Genomic DNA, 12,953 nt, shown 5'->3' with positions numbered 1-12,953 from the left:
GTTTAATGCAACATGTTTCTCGGGATCAACTTTAGATCTTGCTGGTAGCAATAACATGAAATCATTGTTTGAAAGCTACTTTAAGCAACATATGTAGTAAGACTGTGAAAATAATTAAACATTGAGGAATTTTTCTATAAAGTTCTTGGCCACTCTAAAATCTTATCTCTAACTTTATGATCTGCTAATTCTTCAAGGACATACCCTGTTCTGATTCAGGGAGATACTTCCGTTGGTAAAACCAGCTTAATCCGATGGCTGGCTGCTGCAAGTGGAAACCACTGTGTTCGGATTAATAATCATGAGCATACTGACATTCAGGAGTATATAGGCTGTTACACATCAGATATATCTGGAAAGCTGATTTTTAAGGAAGGTAGGACTATGGCTGCTATGCAATTTCTTAGCCATTCTTTTTTTTCCAGCAAGGATTATATTGAATGTTATATAAAGATTGCAAAACTCTTATTATTTGTACTATTATTATTTATACCCCTGTTGTACTCTACAGAATTATGGAAGTTGTTTTTGCTTTAGCATTACTTTTAGAGCATGGATGGTAGCTCAAGTTTAGTGAAAACTCTTCTGTTCTATGAGAAGTGATCTGTTCCTGAAAATAAATGCATTCTGCTGGCAGATAGGCTTGCAAATTGGCTGTTAGACTGGAAAGAAAAATGGGAACAAGAAGGATTTTGCAGATACGCATTTCAAATATTCAGTTCAAGAGTGATTCAGTAAAATTATCCCTTTGAAATGAATCTTCAGGTGTGTGGTCAATATATCAGACTGAGTGCTTACAAATTGGCATGCACAACTATTTCTTTCAAATTAAACTTGACACATCAATCTAGTTTAGTAATTCAGATAACCTTTGTATATAGTTGTTAATTCAAATCAGTGATTTATACTGATTATTTGGGTATTGCACAACCAAGTAATTAGTTGCACAACCAACTAATAGTAAGTTGCTTCCAGTGAGTTTCTGCAGATCTGAGCTGTGTCACTGCAACAGCTTCTTGCTCATTTCTCCTTGGTTGTACTCTTGCAGCAATTAAAGGTAGCCAGTAATAGTGTGATACTTTTCAGCAGGCAGCAGAAATTAGAATCCAGAGAGTGGCAATTATATGATAGGTGAGTTCAAAAGGGTATAAGTGCATTTCTACTTAAAAATAAGCCACTACAAATTCATTGGATGCTACTTTTAGGTTACAGTTTCTGGGGTTACAGTTTTTTTTTCTTTCTTGACATTATTAGAAAATCAATTGAGTTCCGTTAAAATTACTCTCATGAGGCTGTGGAGTGGTTTAGTTGATACTAATGAATTGTTGAAGTGGATTGTTCTATTTATACAGAGTAACTGATATTTGGATTTGTATGCAAAGTAACTGCAAGAGGAAATGAACTTACTCTCTGTGATCTTAGAAGGCAGGGCAAGAATCAGGAGATTAAAATTTATAAGGAAATAGTTTTAGACTATACTTCAGGAAGAATTTCTTAATTACAAGCTGTCCCCATTAGAGCAAACTCTACACAAAGTGGTGAATTCTCTTGTACTGGAGAGCTTGAAACGGTGAATAGTCAATCTGTCATAGGATTGATGCACTGATTAATATCAGATTTATATGCTACTTTAGGCATGTCTGACTCTGAGTGGATAACAGGTCTCCATTAGTGATGAGATAAAAATAACAACAAAGGACAACAATGTACTTTATTAATTATTCAACCCACCTTAACACTTATACCCATTCACTCTTCAGGAAGGAGAAAAACAACCTTCAAACTCTAAAGGCTACTGAAAGAACCATCATATATTATGGAAGCAAAGCGTTAGATACTCAATCTAAGCAACTTTTAAGATGGATGGACTTCAAATTCCAGAATTTTCCAGCCAGCATGCTGAATGGGGAATTCTGGGAGCTGAGGTTCACCTATCATAAAGTTGTTGAGGTTAAGAAACATTGCTCTAGTGAATACTGCACTGGATAGGGTGTTGAACGTGATGTCTTCTAAAGTCCCTTCCCACTCTGATTCTTTGATTTCCCCCCCCCTCCCAAAGATTTTTCACTGCTTCTCACTGCAGAATGTAAATAAAATACACACACATTCTGTTTGATAATTGCTTTAAAGGTGTCCTCATTGATGCCATGCGAAAGGGATACTGGGTTATCTTAGATGAACTGAACTTGGCACCTACCGATGTTTTAGAGGCACTGAACAGATTGTTAGATGACAACAGAGAGCTGTTCATTACGGAGACTCAAGAAACCATCAAAGCTCATCCACGATTCATGCTGTTTGCAACCCAGAATCCTCCAGGACTCTATGGAGGCAGGAAGGTTTGTTGACTGTCCTAGGATCATTAATTCTTCATGTTTCTGTACTTACTATGATATATAGCATATAAATAGCAAGCATGTGACAATAGCTGTCCCTTTTTGTGACCAAATTAGCATTTTATACCCTGAAAATGTATATATGTATACACACACACACTTACATATATATACGCATGCATGCATGTAAGATATACATATTAAAATACCTTCCAAGTGAGGTCTGGATATATTTGTGACCACAGGTTGCTGAGGAATGAGAGTGATAATACAGTATATTGAAATATGTTAACAAAGGGAACAGACCATATAAAAAACACTGCTGCCAATCCCGTTTCTATTTTACGGCTTGTAAAACTTTAATAAGACCAGACTTGATGTTGAGGATAGCTGGAAAGTGTCTGAGAAAATATTTTTTTACTAGTATTTGTGTAACCATTTTACTGGTATTTGTGTAACCAATGAGAGTTATTCCAATAGCTGGTTGAAGAATGCCAATGTAAACGTTCCATGAATCGAGTTGCTTATCATGACAAATTTTCATTTGGAAGCTACTGTGAAGTTAGAACACATGGCTGTGATTTCTTAAGATGCAAGATTCTAACAAATACAGTATTTCTATTGTTTTTTAATCTGACGCATGTGGTTTTAATTCCAATTATATATTGGGGTATTACATGATTGCTTAGAAAAACCTGTAATCATAAATAAGTATGCAAATATATTTCTCTACTTAAACACTGAAATCACTACCAGTATGATAAAGACAATACAGACAGAAAAACTGAAAGTGATTTTCTAAATTAAGCGTGATGGACAAGAGCATGATCCTGATCTGAGAGAACTGCCCGATGTATAAGTATTTGTAACATAGGTTTGTATTTCTGGACAGCTCCTTTTCACTTTTATTAACAGTTTGCTGAATACATACATATGCTTTAATCTCAGTATATTTATTGCTCTTTTGCTATAACATAAAAGAAGCACGTATATAAGGTGTGCATTGTCTTAACTTCCATAGAATGGATATTTCACCATGAATTTGAAATCTTTCACACACAAAAAATAACTGCTGATCTTCTTTGAACGATTGTTGATAGATATAAGGAACAAACATTTTTTTTTTTAACTGATAGGCGTTCCAGGGGCACTGTTTCAATTAAAATCTTTTTTACAGGTTTTATCTAGAGCCTTCAGAAATAGATTTGTGGAGCTGCATTTTGATGAGTTACCCAGTACAGAATTGGAAAACATTTTGCACAAAAGATGCCAGCTTCCACCTTCTTACTGTGGCAAATTGATCAAAGTCATGCTGGAACTACAGGTATTGCTAATTATTATTTTTGCTAATTACTGTTCTGTTTTCTTAAGAGGAAGCAAACAGAAGAGGCTGAATTGAATTTCAAGTACATCTTTTCCAAGGAAGAAAACTGTCTGATGGACAGTTATATAAATGTGAGAAATAAATTTGGTTACATAGGGAAGAGAAGAGAATGAACTCTTCTTCCCTCTCATCCCATTTCACATTTGTTTGGTATACTTCAACTTGTGGTAGGCCCAGTTTGTGGGGGATTTATTTTCTTGTCATTTTCCCTGTTCAATGACACTCTTAAATTATATTAGATTTTGGGCTTAGCCACTGAATGAAACCAAAGGAAACAACTGCTTGCGCTATTATCTAGATCACATGATCTCTGCCTTTCCTGAGTAGTAGGAGATAAAGTAACACTCTCTTGTAAGCTTCTAGGACAGAGGCCCCCAATCTTTTGGGCACCAGGGCCAGTTCCATAGAGATATTTTTTCCGTGGACTGGAGGGGTTGTGGTTTTGCTTGCTGCCTGCATCTCGCGGATGGGACTTTGCATCTTTGTGCGGCCCAGTTTCTGGCCTGCCCCAGACCCCTGCTCTTGGATATCATATTAAAAAGAACCTTTACCAAAATCCCATTTGAGCAGCTGTTTCTCACAGATCTCATACAGGCTACCTGCATCTTACTTAGGAGTTCCTCATTGTCCATAATGAGAATTCCAGTGAATAGTTGCTAAGACATTGGGCAAAAGAGGCCTTTAAATTGAGCCAATAGGCCAATCTGGGGAATGTGGCGGGAAGGATAAGGTATTCCAAGGCATCTGAAGAAATGATTGTGGGCACATAATACAATATTGGATAGAGAGCTCTTGCTTTGTTGGTTTCTTTAGTCTTATCGCAGAGGTTCATCAGTGTTTGCAGGCAAGCATGGCTTCATTACTCTCCGTGACCTGTTTCGCTGGGCAGAAAGGTACCGATTAGCAGAACAGACAGTGAAAGACTATGACTGGCTTCAGCATTTAGCTAATGATGGTGAGACTTCCCTCCTCTTTACAGTTCTCTGTCTCTCTCTCCCTCTCTCTCTTATCTTATTTGGTAAACAAAATATCAAAAGCCACTATGTATTTATTTATTACATTTTTCTCCCACCTTTCTTATTTTATAAAAGCTTCAGGCAGAAAACATACATAATTTTCCTTCTTCCTTCCAATTTTCCCCACAGTAACAACTCTTGCGAGATGGGTTGGGTTGAAAAAGAGTGGCTGGCCCAAAGTCACCCAACTGATTTTCATGGCCAAGGCAGGACTAGAACTCAGCCTTCCGATTTCTAGGCCAGCACCTTAACCACTACTCCAAACAGCCTGTCTCTCTCTCTCTCTTTTTTAAAAAAGTAATCATTATCCTTGTCTCTTTATTCTTAGGATTTATGCTTTTGGCAGGAAGGGTCAGAAAGCAAGAAGAAGTGGACATTATTCAAACTGTCATTGAAAAATATTTTAAAAGAAAATTGGATCCCCATTATCTCTTCTCAGAAGAAAGTGTGAAAAAACAGCTAGGTCAGCTTGCAGAATTGATTCTTGATTATTCAATAATTTACATACCAAGACCGAAATATATAAGCTAATGTTGCAAACAGCAATTTTGCCCTTCCTTTGGTGCAATTAATAATCGGTCACAAAGAAAAGCAGTGACCTTGTCACAAGGGAAATTCAAGTTTGCAATAACCGGGGCTATGGATTTTAATTACCATTGTGATTACAGTGGACATTTTAATATAAATTTCCTAAATGGGAATTAATATTTTATTTTCAGACTCAGGATTTATTAGAATAATTTAAAGCTTGGGTGATGTTACTTCATTTCTAGTTTCTTTGTTTATTTATATTTAAAATCTCCTTTGCATCAGCTGCTGGGCTACCTAGAATGGATGAAGAATTCAATCACATTGTATGGACTCAAGGAATGAGGAGACTTGCGGTCTTGGCAGGCCGAGCTTTGGAGTTTGGTGAACCCGTACTATTGGTTGGAGATACAGGGTAAATGATTCTCTTCTTTGCTAATCTCAGTTTTGAACTGAGCCACAGAGCATAAGACCGCATGTGGGAAACCGAAGGCTCCCTAATTGTCGGTGGCTCTTGATTTATTTTATTTCTATTTTTATTGGCTTTCAAAGCCCTCCAACCACAAATGTAAAAAAAAATGGCAGCATGGCTTTTTTGTGCTTTGAAGATGGAAGAACTTGAAATAGCTTGTAAAATAAGATTTAAGATAATAGTAAAAAAAAAATTCTTCTAAGAACCTGCAACTCAAAACCTGATGTGCCTTCTCCCATTGCATTCTTGGTCTGCTCTTCCCTGTGAAGTGGCCCTATTCACTTTGATGTTCAATCTCCACCCTAATGGCCACTAGCCACCATATCAACCACTAAGATGACAATAAGCCTAATGAAATTGTCTTTACCAACTTTCCTATCCAGGTGTGGCAAAACAACTATTTGTCAGATCTTTGCAGCTGTAGCAAATCAGAAGTTGTATTCTGTGAACTGCCATTTGCACATGGAGACATCAGACTTCCTGGGAGGACTGCGGCCAGTTAGACAGCATTCAAAGGACAAGGTCAGTTGGTTATAACAGGGGTCTCCATGCTTGACAACTTTAAGACTTTTGGACGTCAACTCCCAGAGTTCCTCAGCTAGTTTTGCTGGCTGAGGAAATCTGGGAATTGAAGTTCACATGTCTTAAAGTTGCCAAGGTTGGAGACCCCTGGGCTATAAGATGCTAAGTACAACTAAGAACTTAACTCCAATCTTTGTGCTAAATCTCCTTTCTCCTTTGTTTCCTAATAGGATGAAGTTGACAGTTCTAGGCTCTTTGAATGGCATGATGGAGCTCTTGTTCTAGCAATGAGAGAGGACGGCTTTTTTCTCATGGATGAGATTTCATTAGCAGACGATTCTGTGCTAGAAAGACTTAATAGGTACCCGCCTGAAAACGGGACATTTCAATCTTGCTTTTCTTGATGTGTTCATCACTAATGCAGATTAAATACTGCAATGTCATATTCCATCTTCTGATTGATAGGATTATCAAATCTTGCTTATTTACTAGACTTTCCTTCTGTTTTGTTCTGTTTTGTTTTATTGGCAAGGGGCTAGGATTTATAGTTACTTGGAAAAATATTGAACGTATACCATATTTAGCTGGTTAATTTTAAGGTGCCACAAATTTCCCCACTGTGTCTAGTGCAGTACAGTAATTCAGCCATCCCTCTGGGTTTTTTCTTCTAGCGTCCTGGAAACTGAAAAAACACTGGTGATCGCAGAGAAGGCTAGCGAGGACAGCGAAATTGAGCTGCTGACTGCTGGAAAGAAATTTCGCATTTTAGCTACAATGAATCCTGGGGGCGACTTTGGGAAGAAAGAGGTAATGAGGGCTAGTTTAGCTCTGTGTTACGATTGCCATCATGCCAATTGCATGTTGTGATGTTACAGTTTGAAGAATTGCTCATGCTTTGTTGCATGTGTGATACCGATATGGTTGTCAGAACCAACAACTAAGTATTTTGATCCCTTCTCTCTCTCTCTCTCTCTCTTTTAAAAAAAACCAGTCATTTCTTTTAAGAGTTTTTCTGACAATAAGCGAATGAACTATAGCTGTAATATGCTAACTTCAGCTACATTTTCTTGCCCACAGCTGTCACCTGCCCTGCGTAATCGGTTTACTGAAATATGGTGTCCTCAAAGTAATAGCCGTGAGGATTTAACACAAATCATTAAGCACAATCTTTATCCAGGTCTCTGCCTATCCACAAAAAATGAAGAAGGTAAATCTCACCCCAAAAATGCTTAATCCACAATCTTAAGGGAGCTAGTTTTCAACAAACGACTAGTCCCTTGCATTTTTGCTAAGAAATGTTTTGACTGTATTTTATAGGTATTTAAACTTTTCAGCCCTTTATCTTTGTCTTTCCACATTAGTTTTCTGGTTATTGGTTTGTGTTTTTTAAAAGTACCCTTTTCCCTGTGTGTATTTACGGGATATCATTCTTGTATTTTCTTCTTTCCCTTCCTGGTTGTCATAGGAATGGATATAGCGAAACTCATGATGGATTTCATAGATTGGCTGAGTAATCAAGAGTTTGGGCATAATTGTATTCTCAGCATCCGGAATATTTTGTCCTGGGTCAATTTCATGAATGTTATGGCACAAGACAGAATGCTTGGTGGTCCAGAGGAACACCAGTTCTTTTGCGTTTCTCCAGTGCTGACCTTCGTCCATGCTGCCTGTCTCGTATATATTGATGGCATTGGCTCAGGTAAACCTTCTGGCTTTTCCTTCATGGCAGAATGGAGTGGAGACAGCTTGCCTTAGTTGAACACTTTCTGGACTCGAAACTAGTGAATTGGGACAACTGTACAGGTAGTCCTCGACTTACAATAGTTTATTTAGTGACCAAAGTTACACTGGCACTGACGTTTTCCACACTTAAACCGTTGCAGCAACCCCATTGTCATGTGAATGCTTGACAACTAACTCAGATTTATGACGGTTGCAGTGTCCCCCGAGTCGTGTGATTCTCTTTTGTGACCTCCTGACAAGCAAAGTCAACGGGGAAGCCAGACTCACTTAACAACCGTGTTACTAATTTAAAAACTGCAACGATTCACTTAACAAATGTGCCAAAAATTGTAAAAATGGGATAAAACTCACTTAACAAAGTTCTCACTTGGCAACATAAATTCTGGTCTCAGTTGTGGCGGTAAGGCGAGGACTACCTGTATATGTACTAATAGGGCTGACAGGTCTGAACGAATTATTGTGCATGGTATATGTTTGTGGAAGTGTGAATGCTAGATAGAGTCAGAATCATTGTATGTGTCTAGGTGCAGAATACAAAGGAAGGAGTTGGCTGGATCTGTAGCACGCAGTCATAAGTAGATCAATGAGGTGGTTGGAAGGTCGGGTCCTGGGGAAGAATCCTTTGCAGTAGACATTATCTGAATGATCTAAACTGAAATACCATGTTATTAATAGAGTAGAGGTGGGTGTCATTAGTATTGCCGTCCCACTTTATGGAACAAACTTCCATTGGAGCTTAAGTGAGTTTCTATATTGAAATGCTTTTGCCTGACCAAGGACATATTTGTCCACATGTTTCTTTGTTCTTAAGATCCTATGAATGAGACATCATTATAGTTTTAAATTGCTGAGTGTTTTGGTGTTTACAAGTTTACTATTAATCTCTTTTAGTTGTAGGCATAGGACTGATTTTAAAAAGCATTCATATTTTTCAGTAACGGTCAGTTTAAAATGTTGTATAAACTCTCTCTCACTGATTCCATTTTTTTTTAATGTAGGCACAATGTCCTGTTCTTCTGGTTCGACCGCTCTGGCTCGTGAAAAATGTCTGAATTATTTACGTAGAAAAATTTCTCAAATTGTGCGACTCAGCGATGATCAGAGGGTTGAACTGAGAATGTACGATCTGGAAAGAGAAAGGGAAATGGCTTGGATGGAGAGTTATGTTGGGATCCATCCATTTTATATACCAAGAGGCAAGTATCTGTTTTTACAAATTTACTGACTTGACAGCAGACTGTATGAAACGACAAGCTCTTGTGTAGACATAGGGGAAAATGTTGTGGAAAGGTCCTCTCAGTTGTCTAGATTGTTATTATGGGAAAAATAGGGGGAAGAAGGAATATAATGTATGTTCACCATCCTGAATTACCAATAAAGTAATGAAGACAAGATAAGGAAGGAAGGAAGGAACGAACATTTGCACGATTCCCTATGTAAAAATATACCCCCTCTGCAAATTAGAAGATAAAATGTCAAGAAGAATGCCTTTAGCTTTCTCTTTGGGGTGCTGGTTTTCAATATGCATGACTGAATTAATGAGAGAATGTTCAAACATTTGATTCTCCTATCTGTAATAAAAGGTGTTCTTTGATTTTCAGGCATTTCCTTGTTGTTTATGTAGTTAATGACTACTAGTCACATATAAGGTGAGGGAATCTTAAGTCGAGGAAATAGATCTTGAAGTCTCAGGAAACTCCAAAATTGCCCCCCTGAGAACTGAGCTTTCTCAATGGATACAGCTAAAAGGTCAAATGGAATAAAAATCAGGGCTGGGAGGAAATAAAACAGAATATCCTAGAGAAGGACATGATTGATTATTTAAAATATTGAACAGGAGTTTTCCATATGTCGCTTTGTCATTATTTTAGTCTGTCATCTTTGTTTTTACCGCAGGCCCACTTTACCAGAAGAAAAATCTGTTGGACTATGCTCTAAACGCAGGGACCACTTCAATGAATGCACAGCGGCTGTTGCGAGCCTTGCAGCTAAGCAAACCTATTCTCTTGGAAGGCTCTCCAGGGGTTGGGAAGACGAGCTTAGTGGCTGCCCTGGCCAAGGCTTCAGGAAATTGCCTCTGTCGAATCAATCTCTCTGAACAAACAGTAGGTAGATGGCTGTGGTGCAGCTTGGCATTTCTGACCATACCGCGCCCCCCCCCCCCCAAAAAAAAACCTTTTACAAATGTATTCCTCTTAAGTCTTGAAATGCTGCTCATTGAAGAAGGACGCTTAGAAGCATGTTAAGTAAATGAATGATATTCCTGCTTTAGAGACAGGTTTTATCTAGCATTTTTTTATCTTTTGGCTCCTGGGGAAAAATAATCTCATCTTCACAATTTCCCCAGAGTTTTCTGTTTTCTTTTCACATGCACAATAGACTGTGCTCTGCTCAGCTTTTCAGAAGCAATTATTTGAAATATTCTCCTTTGCGCTGCTTGGGGAATCCAAGCATGGGTTAACTTTGTCCATTAGCCTAGAGACTGACTTACGTAATTGTTGACCACGCCTCCTCTGACTGGGATAGTTCAGTTTTTTAACTCAATCCAGCCTAAAGAGACGTAAAAAAATTTCTTCTAGGACATTAGACAAATTACTCCTTATTTATTTCTTTATTTCTTTATTTAGTTATTATTTCTGGATTTATTTACTTCTGGATTTATTTCATGCATTTGGACTGAATATTTGTGCATTCAAGACAGTGTAAGCTGCGTTGCCTGCTCGTTCCGTTGGTGCTTCGGCGGCCATTTTGTGGCACCAACAATCAGTCCTTTCGTAGATACCGGTGACTCACACGGGATGAGGCCCCTTGGGGGACGCCTAACAGCCTTTGTCCACCAGTGGGCAGAAACCACCTCGGACGCCTTGGCCATCCAGACCGTGAGGCAGGGCCTTACTCTAGAATTTCTCACCATCCCCCCGAGGCATTTCATCAGGTGCCCCGTACCCAGGTGTCAGATAAAAAGGCGTCTAATGGACACTGAGATCTACATGGGGCTTCCCTTGAGATGCACTCGGAGACTACAATTGGTCCAGAACGCGGCCGCGCGGGTGATTATGGGGAGGACTAGATACTCCCCTGTAACACCTCTCCTGCGCGAGCTGCACTGGCTGCCTGTGGTCTACCGAGTGCGTTTCAAGGTTTTGATTATGATCTTTAAAGCGCTCCATGGCACAGGGCCTAGTTATATGCAGGATCGCATCCTGCCCCACACATCCCTACGACCAATTCGCTCACACAGAGAGGGACTTCTCCGGGTGCCGTCCGCCAAACAGTGCCGGGGGGCGACACCCAGGAGCAGAGCCTTCTCTGTGATGGGCCCAGCCCTATGGAATGACCTCCCCCGTGACATCAGGATGATTTCCGATCTCCGCTCCTTCCGTGTACAGCTGAAGACCCACCTCTTTCAATTATCCGGCCTGGCTCAATCGCAATCGTAATTTTCCCATTCCTCCAAACTGTTTTTAAATTGTTCTTAAATATTAATTTTATTGGGTTTTTACAATTGGGGTATTTTAAAGCAGATTTTTAACTGTCTATTGATGTAATTTGCTTCCTCCTCCGTGTATGTATGTGTGTTGTGTATGTATGTACGTTTGGTGTTGTTATATATGTTTCATGTTATATGCTCCATTGTACGCCGCCCCGAGTCCTACTTGGAAAGGGAGCGGCTAATAAATCCAAATTTATTATTATTATTATTATTATTAACATCTGTTGTCAATCAACACCATAGAAAAGGTACCACAAGGGCAAGAACGACTAGGCTTCTATTCGATACTATTCCTAGTTCCCAAAAGCTCGGGAGGATGGCGGGCCATCCTAGACTTGAAACGGCTCAACTTATACCTCAAATATCAGAGGTTCAAGATGCAATCTCTAAAAAGCATCTTAGCCTGCATTCGCCAAGGCGATCTGATGACCTCCGTCAACATCAAGGAGGCATACCTCCACGTGCCGATACATTCGGCACATCAAAGGTTCTTAAGATTCAAATTTGCCAGGCACCACTTCCAGTACCAGGCACTGTCATTCAGCCTTTCTTCGGCCCCGCGAACCTTCACAAAGTTGCTGGCGGTAATAGCCGCATCTCTTTGATCGATGCCCATAAGAGTCAATTGCTATTTAGATGACATGTTGATCCTGTCATCATCCCGAGACCAGGCAAACTGGGACCTGCAAGCTACAATCGACACTCTGCAGTGCCACGGCTTCATCCTGAACTTTCCGAAAAGCCACCTTCACCCGACCAGGTGCTTATTGCACTTCGGGACTCTCATCAACTCAAGAGTTATGCGAGGTATCATTATCGCAGGAGAGATGTCAAAGCCTGGTGAGTCGAGTGCTACGACAGAGGTCGTTACCACTAGCAGTTCATTCCCAACTTCGCGGGAAAATGTTGTCATGCATAGACATAGTTCCCTGGGCACTATTCCATGTGCAGCTACTCCAATGGTTCTGGACTGCCCAAGAACTCCGGAACAGCATCAACTGGCTGGAACTTCGGGCCATTCAGCTAGCTCTCCACGAGTTTCAGGACTTGGCGACGGCCGACCATGTGTTAGTCCTCACCGACAATGTGGCCTCCAAGGCTCATGTCAACCGCCAAGGAGGGACCCAGTCCAGGTCCTTGATGGAAGCGGAAAGACTCCACCATTGGGCGGATAACCGTCTACTATAAATTCGAGTGGAGCACATATCGGGCACAGCCAACACTCAGGCAGATTGGCTCAGCAGGGCCACAGTGGACCAGGCGGAGTGGCGTCTCCATCTGGCCCTGTTCCAGAAACTGTCTCACAGGTTCGGCCGTCCCGAAGTGGACCTCTTTGCGCAGCCTCACATCTCACAACTGCGGAAGTGTTACACCAGGTACCAAACACCGGGGGCAGAGGACACCGACACGCTTCACAGCCCGTGGCTGGAGGGCCTCTTTTACGCCTTCCCGCTTCTAC

At 40.2% G+C, this 12,953-nt stretch overlaps 1 protein-coding gene across 2 annotated transcripts in view; it reads left to right on the top strand.

Moving 5' to 3' along the window:
• MDN1 (midasin AAA ATPase 1) overlaps window positions 1-12,953 on the top strand; it is a 125,846-nt gene that overhangs the window by 23,936 nt on the left and 88,957 nt on the right. For both annotated transcript variants that reach the window (XM_081942808.1, XM_081942807.1), the window contains exons 24-36: window positions 198-376; window positions 2,131-2,339; window positions 3,514-3,660; window positions 4,534-4,675; window positions 5,065-5,199; window positions 5,550-5,679; window positions 6,120-6,258; window positions 6,489-6,619; window positions 6,930-7,065; window positions 7,336-7,465; window positions 7,724-7,957; window positions 9,000-9,197; window positions 9,898-10,106. In XM_081942808.1, the coding sequence (XP_081798934.1) occupies window positions 198-376; window positions 2,131-2,339; window positions 3,514-3,660; window positions 4,534-4,675; window positions 5,065-5,199; window positions 5,550-5,679; window positions 6,120-6,258; window positions 6,489-6,619; window positions 6,930-7,065; window positions 7,336-7,465; window positions 7,724-7,957; window positions 9,000-9,197; window positions 9,898-10,106 (2,119 nt within the window). The remainder of the gene's footprint in view (window positions 1-197; window positions 377-2,130; window positions 2,340-3,513; window positions 3,661-4,533; window positions 4,676-5,064; window positions 5,200-5,549; window positions 5,680-6,119; window positions 6,259-6,488; window positions 6,620-6,929; window positions 7,066-7,335; window positions 7,466-7,723; window positions 7,958-8,999; window positions 9,198-9,897; window positions 10,107-12,953) is intronic.

This window comes from Natrix helvetica (genome assembly GCF_964273705.1).
Source record: "Natrix helvetica genome assembly, chromosome: 2".
In the NCBI taxonomy this organism is placed as follows: domain Eukaryota; kingdom Metazoa; phylum Chordata; class Lepidosauria; order Squamata; family Natricidae; genus Natrix; species Natrix helvetica.
This window is presented reverse-complemented; position numbering and strand designations above follow the sequence as displayed.